The sequence below is a fragment of the Mus pahari genome, chromosome 9 (assembly GCF_900095145.1).
Source record: "Mus pahari chromosome 9, PAHARI_EIJ_v1.1, whole genome shotgun sequence".
Taxonomy (NCBI): Eukaryota; Metazoa; Chordata; class Mammalia; order Rodentia; family Muridae; genus Mus; species Mus pahari.
Genome location: NC_034598.1, coordinates 69,104,333 through 69,121,700, shown reverse-complemented (window position 1 = coordinate 69,121,700; position 17,368 = coordinate 69,104,333). Strand labels below are relative to the sequence as shown.

Sequence of the window (17,368 nt, the reverse complement as noted above, 5' to 3'; positions counted from 1 at the left end):
CAGCCCAGAGATGGTTCCACCCACAAGGGGCCTCTCCCCCTTGATCACTAATTGAGAAAATGCCCCACAGCTGGATCTCATGGGGGAATTTCCCCAACTGAAGCTCCTTTCTCTGTGATAACTCCAGCTGTGTCAAGTTGACACAAAGCTAGCCAGTACATCCTGCCTCAGGTATCCTTCTGTCTCGCTATATGATGACATGCAAATTCAACATCCTTGCATGCTCACCACAGTTTGAGACTTATTAACATGTCACATCCCATTACAGAAATCTGTCACTGATGGCAAGAGTCCCAGGACTGTGAAGGATATAAGTACATTCCTTACTGCAGATAAGAACCCAGCTCTTAAAATTACAGAATGATTTGGGAGTTGTATTCATTCAAAACAAGCTCAGGCTTCTTTGTCCATTGCTTTTTTTGAGTTTTCACATAGATAATGACAAGTTTGTGCACATTATCTCCCTGGAAAGAAAGATCAGTCAATGCCCTTGAAAGTCTACTCTAAATCTGGGAACTAAGATTCATGCTAATACCTTCAATGACATACAAGGGATCCTTGGGTGAAAGAATGATTAAACACTAAATTATCTGGATAGGAAAGAAAAGGGAGTAGTTTGCAAAGTGAAGTATTTCTGGATGAAATGGTTGTACACTCATTGTGAAACTGAGACATGCTATTTAAAAGGCTGAATTCCAATTATGGGGAGAAAGCACTCTGGAATATATAACTGTGAGTTGTTCAGGCATCATCAATGTTGTTTGCTTCCATTCTGCTTGTGTTTTGTTTCATGTTGGTCCTGGAAATTCACATCAGAGCCTCATATATTCAGGACAAGTGTTCCACTACTGAATTACAATCTGAGCAGCTGATTTCTTGAGACAAGCTCATTATGTAACTGGGGGGGGGGGGCAGGGAGAGCTCATAAATTTATGAACTTTCTATTTCTAACTCTCAAATGCTTTTTGTGAAAGCAGGCATACACAAATATTGTAGGTTCCAAATCAACTGCATTTTTTTTGTTGTTTTTTTGCGACAAACTGATTTGTCTGTTTGTTTTTATGAACAGTTCGGCATTCACTATTTTTCTGGCATTGAAAAGAAATTTCTCATATGAATACTCATCCTCCCTGTCCAGTGGGCCTCTTTAGTATTTGTCAAGAGAGCATCACATTTACCACATTGCCCATGTTACCTCTCCAGCACTCATTTTCTCAAAAGTCACCATGTTCAAGTAGATATGTATAACTGATACAACCCTTGTGTTAAGGTTAAGGTGGTCTGGCGTTACTCTCCCATTGTGTAAGTCCAGTTAAAACCCATATCAGTCACTTCTGTAATCTCAAATTCATGACATTAAAGCTATTGCTTTTCATTCCGCTATAGCAACTGGATATCTGGGACAGATTGAGCACTTAAGTCTTTGAGTTATCCTACTGAAGGTTTTTTATGAAAGTTGTGATTTAAGTGAAACTAAGAATGCTCTTAGGGACAAGATTGTTCTGTATGTTTCAACATAATCATGTCATATTTTCTGTTCAAAAAGAGAACAGAACTTCTCAGCTCATGGGTAGCATCATAACTAGAGTTTTATCAATGACCTCAAACCAGATCAAAGTCTAGAACTCAATTAGCACCACTACTGTTCTGAGAGAAAATAAATAAAGGGAGACAAGACATAATGATGTTTATACTCTTCAGTCATAAAATCTAAACATGTTCCTTGTATTTAAAAACTTATCAAAATACACATAATCAAAATTAAAACACTATGGAACACAATTAACTGAATACTTGCTAAAGTATAAATGGTGTCTGGCATTCAGTTCCACATTTGGAGTCATTAATAAGCAAAACTGTTAGGGTCAGGATGTGTGTCCACAAGTTTATACTGCTATCTATCTGTGCATAATATACAGTTGGGCGACTCTGTGCATTTGCTGTGTCTAACAAGGATTCTCTTGGAAAGCACATCCATATTTCTACATACCTCACTGAGCACAAGTCTCAGCTTGTAGCATGTTCACAACACAGGACAATTGATACCTCGCCCCACTTCTATAAATATATCTGTCACAGGGAGACTAACTTGCTGGAAACAGACTTTCAGCGAGGTGTCACTGGGAAGCCCAAGGGAATTGGATGATGGAACAGAAAGCTACATTAAGCCTGTGCTTTCCACTGTAGATTCAGAGTATCCATGTCTCCAAACACATTTCCAGCCGAAGAATAGTTTCTATGCACAACTTGCCTTTGCTATCTTCTCAGCTCAAACAGCAGTTAACTTATTTGTCTTTTAAGTTGCTAATACCTTCGACTTTTCTTTATCTCTTAGTAGGTCTTCATGTATTTTGTTTTGTTTTGTTTCGTTTTTGTTTTTTTGTTTGTTTGTTTGTTTGTGACAGGGTTTCTCTGTATAGCCCTGGCTGTCCTGGAACTCACTTTGTAGACCAGGCTGGCCTCGAACTCAGAAATCCGCCTGCCTCTGCCTCCCAAGTGCTGGGATTAAAGGCGTGCGCCACCACACCCGGCTTGGTGTTCATGTATTTTTTAAACATCTATTGAAAAGCACAAAATATCTTGTAAATAAAGGCTTTCTCTCACATATTTTAATATATGATTCTTCAATACTAAGTAACTATTAGTAATTGGAAATAGGCACATGCTTTTGGGGGGAGTTTATACATGAAATCCATGCTATGTTTGTTAACATGAAAGACATACATTAACAATAAAACAACTATTATACTACATTTTTATTTGTGCATACCTAAGTATGCATATGGAGGTACAGAGAATATACTTTTCACTGTATTCCCAGATGGATATAAAAGTTTGAGATTACATACAAATAGATTCTAATATTTTAGTTGTAAATTATCTTAAGATGAATTTCAACATGGATGTCAATCCTAAATTCTTAGAGGGCAATGAGTTCATGTATATGGTAAATGTTACAGTTATCAGAAAGAAGCATTTACTTTCACTAATGTATTAGCCTTTCATTAGTAAATAGTAGTGACTATGAATTAAAATCTCTGGTGAATTATATACTTCGCATTGCTTCCTATTGAAGGAAATCAGTTTATACTGGTGTAGTCCACAAGTGTGGCCTGGGTTTTCAGCTGTCCTTGAGAAATCAAGAGATCAGAGAGTGGGTAAGCAAAAAGTTGCAGAAGCAAGTGTGGAAGCTTGGGGGATCGCCAAGATTTCACTGCAGTTCACTCATTTAGGAGACTTAAACTGTAGACTATAGATGGCAAGGGTTGTTTAACATTTATTTGTTTGTTTTTGCCTTAAGAGCATGCCTTATCTTCTGTGTACCCCAAGTCCACAGCTTCTAGCTTACTTCTTGGCTTGGCATAACCTTCACTGCTATTCACTTTTATCTTACTATGCATTCCTTTTTCCAAAGCAGTATGTGTTGAAATATCTTTAAATATGTGCCAGCAAAAACTTGAGTTAGAGGCAAAGGAGCCAATCCTTTGTCTTTTGTTCAGGACTTCAAGATGATTAAGAGAAGGAAGTAACTTCTAAAATAGACTGTTGTCTCAGAGTTCATGTTTAAAGTAAACATCACGAGAACTGATTAAAATCACCATCAGTGGTATGTCTGAACATACAAGCTTTGCCTCCACCACTAAGAGAGTAAGAAACAGAGAAGGACAAATAGAAGTATCAGATCTTAGAATGCATGATTACATATGAATACACAACCTGTACTCTAGTTATGACAAAATGATATTGACTGATAGTACTCTTCAGCTTAGCTTATTAACAGTGTTCAAATCATTGTGAATCAATGTTGGAGAAACTTCTTTTTTTAAATACTAATGTTTCAGTCAAATCAAAAGAGAATTTTCATATGATTCAAAGCAAGAAGGAATCCAGCCATTCTGTGTTCCCCATCATTAAATACTCGTAAGGGTTTACTGTGGTTTCAGAGCAACCACAGGCACCTTTTCCATATTCTCTAACTAGTGATCTTTGCTGTACTTCAGGCACGAACTTCTAGAAGAAGCTCGTAGAAAAGGATTACCCTTTGCCCAGTGGGATGGGCCCACCGTGGTTGCGTGGCTGGAGGTAAGCAAAACTTAAGTCAGTCATTGGTTCTGATTGTTTAGAGACAGGGAAAGACTGATTTCTGAAACCACAGCTTCAGTATCCTGCAACTTCTCATAAAGGGAAGTCTACAGACTTGTCAGCAGTGAGATAGGACTGATTGTTTTTGTGTTGGAACAGAAGAAAGTATGCAAGGGTGCAAGGAGAACTGTACCCACATCTGGTCCTCTTATTTGTACTAGCATAGGAGAAGAAATAATTACTGACATATTTTGGAGGTTTTGAGGGTATATCAGCACTTGTCCATCACCTCTCATCAGAAAGAAACAAACAAACAAATAAACAAACACTTATTTACATGATGAACTAAACACTGATGAACTGTCTAAAATGTTCTTCCTTAGAGTATAATTTATTTCTAAAATGGCTATGTATTGCCTAAGTTTAGGCATCTGTGAATAAGCAGAAGACTATGTATCATCCTTTGTCTAAATAACTTGAGCATTCAGGTTACTTTATGATGATTAAAAAGATTAATTAATTAATTAATTAAATTTAGTTTGATATGACAAGAACAGCACGTTTCCTCCACAATACAATGTTATAGATAATGCATCAGTACTTGACCTGATTAGAGGAGATCATTATAACAGGGAGGAAATGGTATATTGGAACCCAGGTTGGCTCCATGTAGCATGGCAGTAGTATTGCTTGACATTTGAATTCAGTTCTCCATTCACGGCCCCTAGTATATCTGATGTCAAAGGACACCTTTGAGGTTTGCCCTGCCTTCAAGAAATAGCATACATTGAAATAATCTGGGATTATAAAATAGCATTATTACTATATTAAATTCAGAGCTAGTTAAATAGCCAGTGAAGGAAAACTAAAACTTATTTTGCTTTAAAACTGTTCTCTTAGATAGGTAGATATAAAAATGTGCTTTTTAGATTCTTTTCTTGGACTGACTGAAATAAACCTGTGTTTTCCTTTGGATACATTCATTAAAATCAATTAGTTACTGAAGTTACTATTGGACAAACAGAAATCTCACCTCAATAAATGTATTTCTTGTGCAGATACTATTCCAATAAAATGAGCTATGTTTTGACAGAGACTCAGTTGCTATTTTAGTAAGGGATGAGCAAGTCCTTCAGAAAAAAATAAAAAATAAAACAGATTTACTGACACCAAGGGGCTAAGAAATGACAGCCAGTGGATCCAGAGCTAATTAAAGCTATCCTGGCTGCAGAAATTGCTCAAATGCATTTCCTAATATGATTCAAATGACAAATGGAATAATCAAGTCATGCTGAGCCCCGAAATGGGTGCCCATAACTCTTGGGCCCTTTTCCTCATCGTCGTGCACACAGTCTATAAAGAATATAGACTGGGAGGGAGTCTAGAGCTTTCCACATACATTATCTACTCTAAGTGTCTCATCACAGATAACACTTGTAAAAATTATTAGACAACATTGTATAATATTAACGAAAGTGGAAACTCAAGCATCTTAGAACACAGGAAAGCATTAGGGAACAGTGAAGGTATATGATGCTGAGTTATCTTGAAGAATTTTGGTTTATGAACCAAGAAAGTTGGTTAATCATGTGTCACTTCAAGTGTCCTTGTCAATATAAGGCTAATCCCATTGTGCCTGCCCTTCTGGAACACAGCACGGATTATACAATTCCTACATTACATCTTTATATCCTGTGTTTGATTTTAGTCACAACCCAAGGCACATTGATTCAGATCTGGGATTCTGTTCATTGTCTCTTTGCCATTATAGACTCATTATTCTGTAGGATATGTAGAAAGAAAGGATGTCTGTATTAGTTATCTACTCTTACATAATAAGCTATCCTCAAACATGGATATAGTTTCTCACTAGTTTTAAGGATAAGATATAAGTACTTGAGTAGAAAATTTGGTTTATACTTTGGTCAAAATCACAAGGCTAGCAATAATGGACCCTGTCTCAATCCATGATAAACTGTCTCTGCGCTAACAGTTTAAAAGAATTATAATATAATCATTAAAGACTGTTCAAGCCACTTACCCAGTGAAATTAGTAGAGAGCTGATATTTTTATTATATGTAGGAGAAGTTTGGTGCCTGTCAAGTTTAGCACTAATACCATAATGTTTCAATATCAAATGAATTCCTACCTGACTGTTGGTTGTTTGGAACATATACTCAGTCTATGTAACTAGCTCTCTAGTCAAAAATAATAAAATTTATCTTCTGGAGTTGTAGACAGCAAATAAATTTATATATGCAAGATAACCTTGAATACCTGGAGGATGCAAAAGACACTAAATGATGTATTAGTTTTCTTGTTGCTGTGAAAAAAATAAATAGCAAAAGCAACTAAAGAAAGGAAGGATTTATTTTTGAATCAGGTTTTGATGGTGCAAGTAGCTTATGGAATAGAAGGCAGGTGGGCGCCACAAGGGGCATAGGTATAAAGGTAGGACTGTGAGTCAGGTGGTCCAATGCACCATCAATCAAGAAGCAGAAAAAGAGAATGTTGATATTCAACTTACCTTCTGGGTTTTATTCATTCTCAAATTCACACCAATGGGTTTTTCTATTCACATCCATCATTGTTTTTTCTTGCTCAGTAATACCTTTCTGGGAAGTTCGTCACAGAGATTCCCAGAGGTGTGTTTCAACCATATAAGTTGTAATGAAGATTCAACTATCACAAATAAACACTACGGTTATTCTAAACTCTGTATTCCTTTTTTTCCCAATGCAACAGCTCTGGCTGGGAATGCCTGCTTGGTACGTGGCAGCATGCAGAGCCAACGTGAAAAGTGGTGCCATAATGTCAGCTTTATCGGACACCGAAATCCAAAGGGAGATTGGAATCAGCAACCCTCTGCATCGCTTAAAGCTCAGGCTAGCGATCCAGGAGATGGTTTCCCTCACCAGCCCTTCAGCTCCTCCGACATCGCGTACTGTGAGTCAATGTGCTCCCCTTCTTCCCATTATGCTGACCGCACAGCAGGCTAACCCCGCAGCGCAAAAGGTGGCAATGCACAGTTCAGTGTCCAGATGAATTAGTACAAAGAGAAGCGACTAGCTCCTCATGAACCTCACTGCTACTTTTAATCGCCTTTCAATTGAGGAGCTCCTATTCCTATCAGACCTGAAAGCTGCAACCAAGGCAGACTTTGGTGCTACCATTTCGATTTTCCTCCCTAGCTAAAGACCTCAAACCTTGCAGTTTCTCAGAAGCACCTTCTCTTTTTAATCAGGCATCTTCTTGGGCTTAACCCAAAGCACCATAAGATTCTGAAGATGCACGGCTTAATTTATTACTGATAGGAAAATTCCATGCTTAAAACAATCATGTATGATTTGTTTCATAAATTCAGATTAGATTCCTTTTCTTCAAGATGTGCCTCCTACTTATAAAGACCCTTTTATAATTGTATCCCTAACACAGCACTAATGAGAATATTACTAAAAACAGGCACTCATAATAACTAATACAGTCATCATGAAATAGTCTGAAATGATGTTTTATTTCTCTGTTGAGTAACTTTTTTTTCTGATGAATTTATAATCTCTCCTGTGAACTAGATTTCTCCACCCCATATCTTAAACAATATAACACCATGTGAGAGAGTAAAATAAAATCTGTGGAGAAAAGTGATAATGCTTTATTGCAGCTTTCAGACACTGAACTGACTTCAATGTATTTTAAAGATGGCCTTATGTAATCCTAAAGAATTTGATGCAAGTCTGTCATATTTACACCACCTTTCCCCAAGCCCTAGTGTATTAGATTCTAAAGCCAGAAACTTCTGGTAATATTTCAAAGTGCTGTATATTGAATAAATACATATAAGTCACTTCAGTAAGAAATTGTGTGTGTGTGTGTGTGTGTGTGTGTGTGTGTGATTTCTACTTACAGTTTTATTTCAAATAGATAAGAATATACTCTGCTAATGTAGTCCAGATAAAAAGTAATTTAGAATGCACTAATAGTAAAATCAGAGGTCATTAAAATAGTTATTACTGTAAGTAAGCCAAATTCAGATCTAAACACTTTCCTGAGTATTTACAGTTGAGAAAAAAAGCATTGCAACTGGTTTAAAGAGAATGGCCATTTCCCTCAAGTAAATACAGTAAAAAAATACATTTTATTAATTCAAATTCTGTAAAAATTAGAAGGTTCAAACTTCCAACTTCCAGGTTTAAAAAAAATGAGGTAAACTATTCCATTTTCTTTAGTTGCAAGCACAAATCCCTTTCTTAACAGAAAATATTTTTTAAAGCACATTTAACCCTTCCCCAAAAATGTTTACATAGAAGCAAGTTAAGTTACAAATCCAAAGATGAAGATACACTAAGTTGTTTAAAAGGCAGACAAACTGGAAAATTTTTTACAATACTTGGAAGTTACATGCAGTTGGCCTCAAAAGTTGTTTTTGTTGTTGCTTTTGTTATTCCTGTTGTTCCTAAAACATTCTTTTTACCCACAGGGTTATAAAACCAGCTCCACACGCTTTCCCATTATTAATTTATGCATGTAACATCTCTGAAAAACTTTCTATTAAATAACCTAAAGTCGAGTTTGTTTTCTACCATGAATTGACTTTCATGTACCTTTAAGGGTCTTTTAAAAAAAATCATCCCTTTTCTTGCTTCATCATTGAGTAGACTAAACAATAAAAAGCCAATGCTTGCCACATTAAATTATCACTGGGTATATAGTAACTTCTCTAAATATTCATCTTAAGAATAATTATTGCAGGTCTGAGCAATGTTTGAATGGGTAAAGTTCTTGCCATGTGAGCTTTAGGATAGCAATTTCAATGCTCAGACCCAGGTCAAAAGCTGGATGAGTTTGTTGGCATGCCTGTAAGCCTGGTTCTGGGAAGCAGAGATTTGAAGTGGGAGAGAGAGACTAGTTAAACCTCTAAATTCCTAGTTCAACAAGAGAAGATGCCTCAATAAGGTCTAATTCTGTTCTCTATTGGCACTTCTATGTGTATGCACGCACGCACGCACGCACACACACACACACACACACACACACACACACACCACACACACACACACCACTGTCATTTTGTCAAACATTCTTCCCAATTATACAGAGGATATAAACTAGATATGGCTCTGAGTTTGCAAAATAAAACTAAGAAAGGAAGGCTTATTAAATTGTTAAGTTCAGTGTGAAATTGTTTAATTCCAACATGTGAGACAGAATCAAGAGAAGTAAAAATTACAATTTTTTAAATGACAAACCTTACTGTAGAAAAAGTATTTTCATCACAATTTTAGTAAAGTTGTATTAGAGATTTTTATTACACACTTACTATGTAATCTTTCAAAATTAGTAACAGCATAAATACAGTCAAGTACTAAAATAGAAATTTAATTGTTGCATGTCTTCTTTATAAAAATTATACAAAATTTATATAAATAACACTACTACTATTTAAATAAAAATCATTACTTTTAAGTAAAAAATAATTAGTTTAATAATTCCATTATAAATAAAATGTGCACATGTACATATATTGTTTCATAAATATGTTCATGTCCATAGCAATAGTTGTAAGTGGGGAACTTTCTTAACACCTTAATCATCAAATTCTGTTGCCATTCCTCCTGCCTTAGCATCTGGTTATCATCTTGCTTATATTTAAACTTTTTAAATTACTAGTAAACTTAATGGTTTAGTAGGTTTCCTAGCAGTTGTCTGAGCTTTTCAGAATGTTTTCAGAGTCTCCATAGAATTAAAGGGGTGGTTGCCATTTAACTAACAAATTAAAGCCCTTTAGTGACAGGGCTTGTATGTACCAGGCAATATACTGATACAAAATTCATATGTCAAGCATAGTTGTACCTCTTTCAAATTTAATCTACTACATTTATTTTCTTCCTCATACTCCATCTTCATAGGACCATTTACCCAGTTACATTTTTTTTTCAAGACATGGTTTCTCTGTATAGCCCTGGATGTCCTGGAACTCACTTTGTAGACCAGGCTGGCCTCAAACTCAGAAATCTACCTGCCTCTGCCTCCCGAGTGTTGGGATTAAAGGCATGCACCACCACCGCCCTGCCCAGCTACATTTCGAGTGAAATTTGCTTTACAAAACAAAACTTTCCTATATAATTCTGTTCAAAATTATATATGGTGCAGAGGAGAAAGCAATCCATATTAGTGAGCTGTGTGTTTGGTTGAATGAAAGATCAATAAGACGGAAGAATGATGGAAGATGGCTCCTAGGGTAGACCTTTATCTTGCACACATATGTGTACAAACTACCACAATCACCTGCATGCCCACACATATTCACAGCTTTAAGATTAGAGTTCCAGAAGATTTAAATTGTAAATTTTTAGTTACTTTACTTTGCAATTCACTTATAAAGGTAACAGTACTTCAACATGATGTAATATTAATGAACTTTACTTTGAGCAAGACACAGTGTAGGAACATTCTGAGGTCTAGCTCGTTGAGTTGTTAAATTTTGACAGCCAGAGAACTAATTACTTCTCCTGATTAAATTTCATGAGTTATTCTTTAAGTTAGTTTAATGTTTATTTTTCTGTCAGAGCTCTTTCCAGGATGGTTTAATTAGGTAGGGACCAGAATTCTTAACAGCCTCTAGGAATTTTCCTCCCAAGTCTCGATTAATAATATGTTGTAAGTATTCTAGCCCATCTTCATTTAAAACAGGGGGACAAGCCCAGGGAAACATAGTTTAAGGAGGTACTCAGTATTGGGTGTCAAACTTGTATTTCCATAGCTTTGAAAATGAGTACTTCCTTAAGTTTATCCCCGCAAGACAACTTTTCCTTCTTATTCTAGTCTGCCCTTGTGTTATGATTTAAACTTTTGCCATTGTCCTGTATGAATTATATAATTTCAGTTCTGCTTAAGACATGGGGAATCTGATATTCAAAAATATTTGGTGTCATTTTGAGAAATTACTGAAAAGTGGCAATACAAGAATCTAAGCTTCCAACACTGTAGTCATGTACTTGTGTCCTCATTAGTCACCTACTATACAATGCTGGCCACTAAGAAGGCTATTAAATTTTGTTCCATGGGTCACATATATTTGGGTATAAACATAAACTGCTTTTGTGGTGAGCTTCTCAGAGAGCCACAGATAGTCTGATGTCTGTCCCTATACTTGTACAAATACTCTTGGTATGTTCTTTATCCTTGTTCTCAATGTCTTATAACCACTTGGCATAGACTCCTAGATAAGATGTTCTCCTCCTCTACACAGTCTGGTACTCTAAGTGACATACACTCAGATGAGAATTGAGTCTTCTATAGTGGGAGAATGAAGAAAGTAAATTGATTAATTTATTTGCTAGATATAGGCTTGATTACTAAGTAAGACCTTAACCCACAGCTATTCTGGAATGGCAGTACATGTATTTAATCTCAGCTCTTAGAAGACAGAATTTGAAGTCAGCCTAGATTACCTAATAAGTTCCAGGCCAAGAAAGAATACATAATAAGATACTGTAAACAATCAAAAAAAAAAAAAAAAGAAGAAGAAGAAAAAAAAAGCAACACCCCCCCCGAAAGTTTACCTGAAAGAACTGTATATAAGTTTCATTTTGGGTTAATTCACAATATTTTAAGGCAAGAAATGTTCTTCAAGCTCAAAGCATCATGGGCTGAAGAAATGGTTTAATACTTAAGTGATGCAAGCAATTAGATAACAAGCCAATACATGTTTGTAAACCCCTCCAATGGAGTGAACAGAGAGAAAAGAATCACTGGAACTTGCTGACTTCCAGTCTTGCCAAGAAGACTCAAGGGAAAGAGTGTGCCCCATCAGGGGTGGACAGAAAGGGATAGAGGGAGATTCCCAGCACCCCTCTGAACTTTGCCCCTTCACGGACACTGAAAGCATGTGCATATAACACACCCACTCACACTGTGTCTCCTACACATGCACAAAAACAATCAGTAAAAGCACATTGTAAGAAGAAACCTTCACATGAAATGCAGCTTCTGAACATGCTACTTCTGGAAGTATGGCAATCACATTTTCACACATTGTCCTGGAATTGTGCTCATTTTGTAAGTAGAGATAAAAAAAAAAAAAATACAACTCTAGCTTCTAGAATCTTAACAATCCCAGAGTACTTTGCATCCTGACCAGTGAAGAATTTCAGAAAATCTGTAAAATAGTTCTGATCCATTAAGACATATAACTGATCATCACAATTTGGAATCAGAATCAATAGAAAAACTCCACAGTTCACAGTTAATGAGACTTTCGATGACATAAGTAGCTCTTGTATTCTAAATGTATTTCATAAGTGGGTGATTTTATTTTATAGGAAAACTTGGCTTGGTATAAATTCTGAAACTGTTAAGTAGGGTAATTTTGTGTCTATCTATCTATCTATCTATCTATCTATCTATCTATCTATCTATCTATCTATCTATCTATCTGTGTATGTACATACACACACACACACACACACACACACACACATATATATACATCTAGCCTCTGTAAATTTTCTGATTTATTAGAATTATGAATCTTCACTATTGAGATCTTTGTTATAGAAATACATTTGTACATGTCATTATATAGAATGTATAATTTTGTGAGATTTCTCTTATATAAAGTAATACTCATTTTATTTTCTATATCATTATTTTAAATTATTTCAAAATTATATCTTTATATTCCTAAAAATGCTAAACATTGTATTAGGTAAATTATAGAAAATTCCAGGAGTCACATGTAATATTTGGGCATTGCCTTTGCTGTTCTTTAGAAAACAAGGAACTAGGAAGTTCCATGATTTGGAGAACTTTGTATATAGATTTGCTATCAAAATGATTGTGGCATTTGATGTGAAGTGGTTTCCAATTGAAGGAAATAATATCATGATCCCTCTGTTAATAAGTAGATATTAGATTCAAGTTATTGATTGTATGTTATATAGAGAGCTAATATCAAAGATTATTTTGTGAGAAAAGAAAGGAGAGACTTCTTAAAAGAGTAGACCATTGAAGAAAAAATATTGTAATTTATTCTGTTTCCCACCATAGTGTGGGTATGACTCTTGAGAAAGCTCTTACCTTGCATGCACAAGAAAAACATATTATAACGGCATCTTTGTTATCTTTCTGTTCCTGAAAAGAAGCAAATTAGAGAAGAAAGAATGTACTTCGTCTTAAAATTTCAGAGAGACAGGGGCCAACATGGTGGGGAAAACATGGCAGCAGGTAGGGAAACACGGTGGTAGGAACCAAATGTCAACCAGCTGTGTCTACAGTCAGGAAGCACTGAACACAGACTTGGAACTTGCCTATAAAGCCTCAAGATATGGCCACAGTGACTCAGTTTTCCATTGAGGCTCTACTTCCTAAAGTTTCAACAACCTTCCTAAACATTGCCACCATTTAGAGATTGAGTTTTCAAATGCTTGAGCCCACGGAAGACATCTCACATTCAAACCACAACAGTTGGTACTGACATACATGTGAAGAATAGGAAATGAATACTTGCAATTCATCAGTATTGGCGAGGAGGCCAAGAAATACCTTTTACTAAATGACGGTATCTGGAAATAATGTTTCAGTTCTTTTTCTTCTTCATGAAAGCAAGGAAGGACACATTTATTGGATTTTTAAAAACCACTAGGTAAAGCTGAGGCTGTTTTTCAGTCTTTGAGGTTTATAGCTTCTCTCTGACAGTCAATTTACCATGTCTAAGGATGTCGATGAATAAAAATATATAAATGAAATTCTCTTGATAAACACCTGGTATACTGGGTCACCATGATCGAAGACAAAGTTGTTCGTTTTACAAAATTGAACCTGATGGTCACATTCTTTTAGAATGTGCAGTTTGACCGTGGCAATTTTTGATTCAGAGTCGAAGGGTTATCACAAAAATGAGTGTCATAGCATATCTTTCTCCAATTAGCCTATTGAAAAAAGTAAGGGGGGCTTTCAGCTAGCTGCTCGTGATGTGCGTGTAGATCAGAATCAAATTTCTGTGTGCGATGCTTTTAACTGACAGAGGTGCCTCCTTTATCTCTCCCCGGTTCCCTTCCATGGCTGGCGCTCATTAGCCTTCAGGCAATGTGTGGGTGACCCATGAAGAAATGGAAAATCTGGCAGCTCCAGCAAAAACGGTTAGTCTTCAAAGCTACCTTGAATCTGAATTAAATTATTTTGCTGTAGAGAGAGAGAGAGGGAGGGAGAGAGAGAGAGAGAGAGAGAGAGAGAGAGGGAGGGAGGGAGGGAGGGAGGGAGGGAAGAGAAAGAGAGAAGAGAGAGGAGAGAAATATATTTACCACAAACCGAAATGATGGGATGGTGTTCATGTAATTAGACACAAGGATAACTTATATTTGTCTATACACTTATTTTAGTTTGTGTGACAATTTAAAATGCAACTCTTATATTGCTATTGCTTTACATTCTAAGAGTATGTGTGTTGTTATATGCAGACAGTAATAAATAATTTAGTAAAACTTAGGAACACTGGAAATGCTGGTAGTCAGTGCCTCTTAGACCTGGGAAACGTCAATGGAATACGATTACTAAATCAGTCTTAACCAGTTGTAGAAAAGCATACATTGAATCTTCACTTTTAATGTGATTATGTAGGTCTTTGGGCTATACTATCTCACATGTACCCTTCTATGAAAAAGAATTGAAGTGTTATCTTCATTTGTTTTTGCAAATACAGTTTTAAATTACTTTGAGGACTCTAGTCACCCGCTTTAAAAATGTGATGTTTTGTAGTCATTCCTAGTAGGAAATATCAAAGTTGGGCACAGCATGTATTTTACCTCTAGCAATTTCATTTTAAACTACTTTCACTTTAATTCTCATTTAAAATTTTGATTATCTAGAATCGAATGCTGTAAAAGTAGCAACACAAAGTGACATCCCAAATTGTGTTTTTAGTTGCATACTTTCTTCTGGTTTCTTTCTGTTTCTTTCTGTTTGGCTGTTTTGGGGTTTGTGTATCCATAACCTTTGTCAGAAAGATACAGTTCTTTTCTTCATTCATTAATTTCTGATCTGTAACCTTTCTGCATTATATATTAAAATGTACAATCATAAGTTTGTACTAAATTAGAAAATGTATATAAATTTACAAATAACGAGTTTGAATTTTTACAAATCTGATAAAATCCCCTACTTTTTATGTATATTTAAATTAGGGAAAATTTAAACTCTATTTTGTGCTCTTTATATGGAATGGGTATAATATGCATGTTTGCCTATGCCAAGGTAATTAACATACTATATTAAAATCATGCTTCTAGTAGAATTTGAAATTAATGTATGTTTACCTGCTTTATTAATCACTTCCTGCTGCTAACCCAGAAAGAATCTGAGGAAGGAAGCTGGGCCCAGGTAGGAAACTCAAATGCTTTAAGACATAGTTAACTTTTCAGATATAAACTAGGAAACAATTGAAATAATCACTCATCTTAGTAATGAAACTGATTATATTTAAATCAATATTATGCCTAATATTATATGTGCATCTTTTCGAACCATATGTTATAACTAAAATTATTATTATTTTATAATTCATGCACATAACAGGGTAATTTTCTTTCTTCCTCTGAAAGGGATCTATAACTTCAGTTTCTTGTAATATATGTAACTGTGATATGTAATCATTCAAGTTGTATCTCTGTGGAAATTTTTCAAAGACGTGTTTGGTGTTCCATATGCTTTAAGGTATCATGTGTAGTATTTGGGTGTAGGTGTGAGGGTGGCAGGTATTAGCACAGAGTGTAAGATGGGATCAATCCCAATTTATAAACTGATCACAGGAGACATACATTTATCATAAATAGCCCTGAGTACACAAAAGTTAGTATACATTTTCTTCAGCATTTCTATACATTGGGGAACTGGGAAATACACTGAGAAAAAGAAATCTTTTTCCTTTATAAGAATCTTTATTTAAACATGCTATATTGCACAGGGTTGTACTCAATTTGGAAATTAACACAAATCTCATAACTAAAAACCATTCAGATTTTCTATATTTACATATTATAGTTAGAACTGTGGATTCATAGCACGATAAGAACTAAGTAAACAACTGTCTCAAATTAATATCCTTTAAATAATAATATATATCTTTTAAACTGGCATTCTTACAAATGAGTTATCCTTTTATAAATATTGGGTTTCGTAATGATAATTGCTATGACATTTTTTCACTTGTTTTGAATACTATGTGACAGAAAAAAGTTCTTACATTACAAAAAGGAATTAGCTTATCTGTCTTAGTGTTCTCTTTTTTATTATAATTATGTCTGTTTTATATACATAGTCTAAATTTCTGGTTAATGATTCTTCCGGGGACCAAATGGAATGCTTGATATACTCTTCTTAAAAGCATCATGCTGACTTAAGTGTCAGCGTGCTGTCTTTCAGACTCAGTTTTTTCTCCGTGTACAGAGGTTTTTGTTTCACATCAGACTTTGCTCTGACACAGGAGCACTGGCAATAGGACCATCGATAAGAGTCAAATGGCACAGTGATTCAAAAATAAAGGAAGTAAAAGAATTATAACAGTACAGAAATGGAATCTTTGGGCTTAAAACCTATACCATATATCCAACTATATTTTTCTATTAACAATACATATATTTAGAAAAAAGTTATTTTAAAATATACAGTGTTAATTATTTCATAGGCAAATATTCTAAGAAATTATGCAGCTTGTTTTATGCTAAAGAAAATACATGTAGTTTAAATATTTTCTCTTCTTTGCCGGTACATAGTATCATGATATCATAGCAATGGCATTTCAGTTTGACATCTTCCTTTTACCATCTCATCTTATTGGCTAAGAAACTTGACTGCTATAAAACAATTCCAGTGTCCGGTTTTTCTACAGACCCTGGCTTATGGAGATATGAACCATGAGTGGATTGGAAATGAATGGCTTCCCAGCCTGGGGTTACCTCAATACAGAAGTTACTTTATGGAATGCTTGGTTGATGCAAGAATGTTAGATCACCTCACCAAAAAGGATCTTCGTGTCCATTTAAAAATGGTGGATAGTTTCCATAGGTAGGTTTTGCTCAAAGAATAATGCAAATGAAACCATAAACAATATTCAGCTAACACATACACAGAGAGAGAGAGAGAGAGAGAGAGAGAAAGAGAGATCTCAATAAAACTTGATGCACTGAATCTAATAGAAAAGAAAATGGAAAAGAGCTTCAAACTCATTGATGGAGAGAGAGAGCGAGAGCGAGAGCTAGAGCGAGAGCGAGAGCGAGAGCAAGAGAGCGA

The 17,368-nt window shown here is 35.4% G+C and overlaps 1 protein-coding gene across 38 annotated transcripts in view; it reads left to right on the top strand.

Annotated features, from left to right (window-relative positions):
* The window catches only part of Ppfia2 (PTPRF interacting protein alpha 2), a 443,940-nt gene that overhangs the window by 406,067 nt on the left and 20,505 nt on the right, over window positions 1-17,368 (top strand). For 24 of the 38 annotated variants that reach the window (XM_029542153.1, XM_029542171.1, XM_029542168.1 and 21 more), the window contains 5 exons: window positions 4,002-4,083; window positions 6,830-7,030; window positions 14,161-14,223; window positions 15,431-15,460; window positions 16,950-17,143. In XM_029542153.1, coding sequence (XP_029398013.1) covers window positions 4,002-4,083; window positions 6,830-7,030; window positions 14,161-14,223; window positions 15,431-15,460; window positions 16,950-17,143 — 570 coding nt within the window. The remainder of the gene's footprint in view (window positions 1-4,001; window positions 4,084-6,829; window positions 7,031-14,160; window positions 14,224-15,430; window positions 15,461-16,949; window positions 17,144-17,368) is intronic. The other 14 variants (XM_029542157.1, XM_029542156.1, XM_029542149.1 and 11 more) reach the window with 2 other exon arrangements.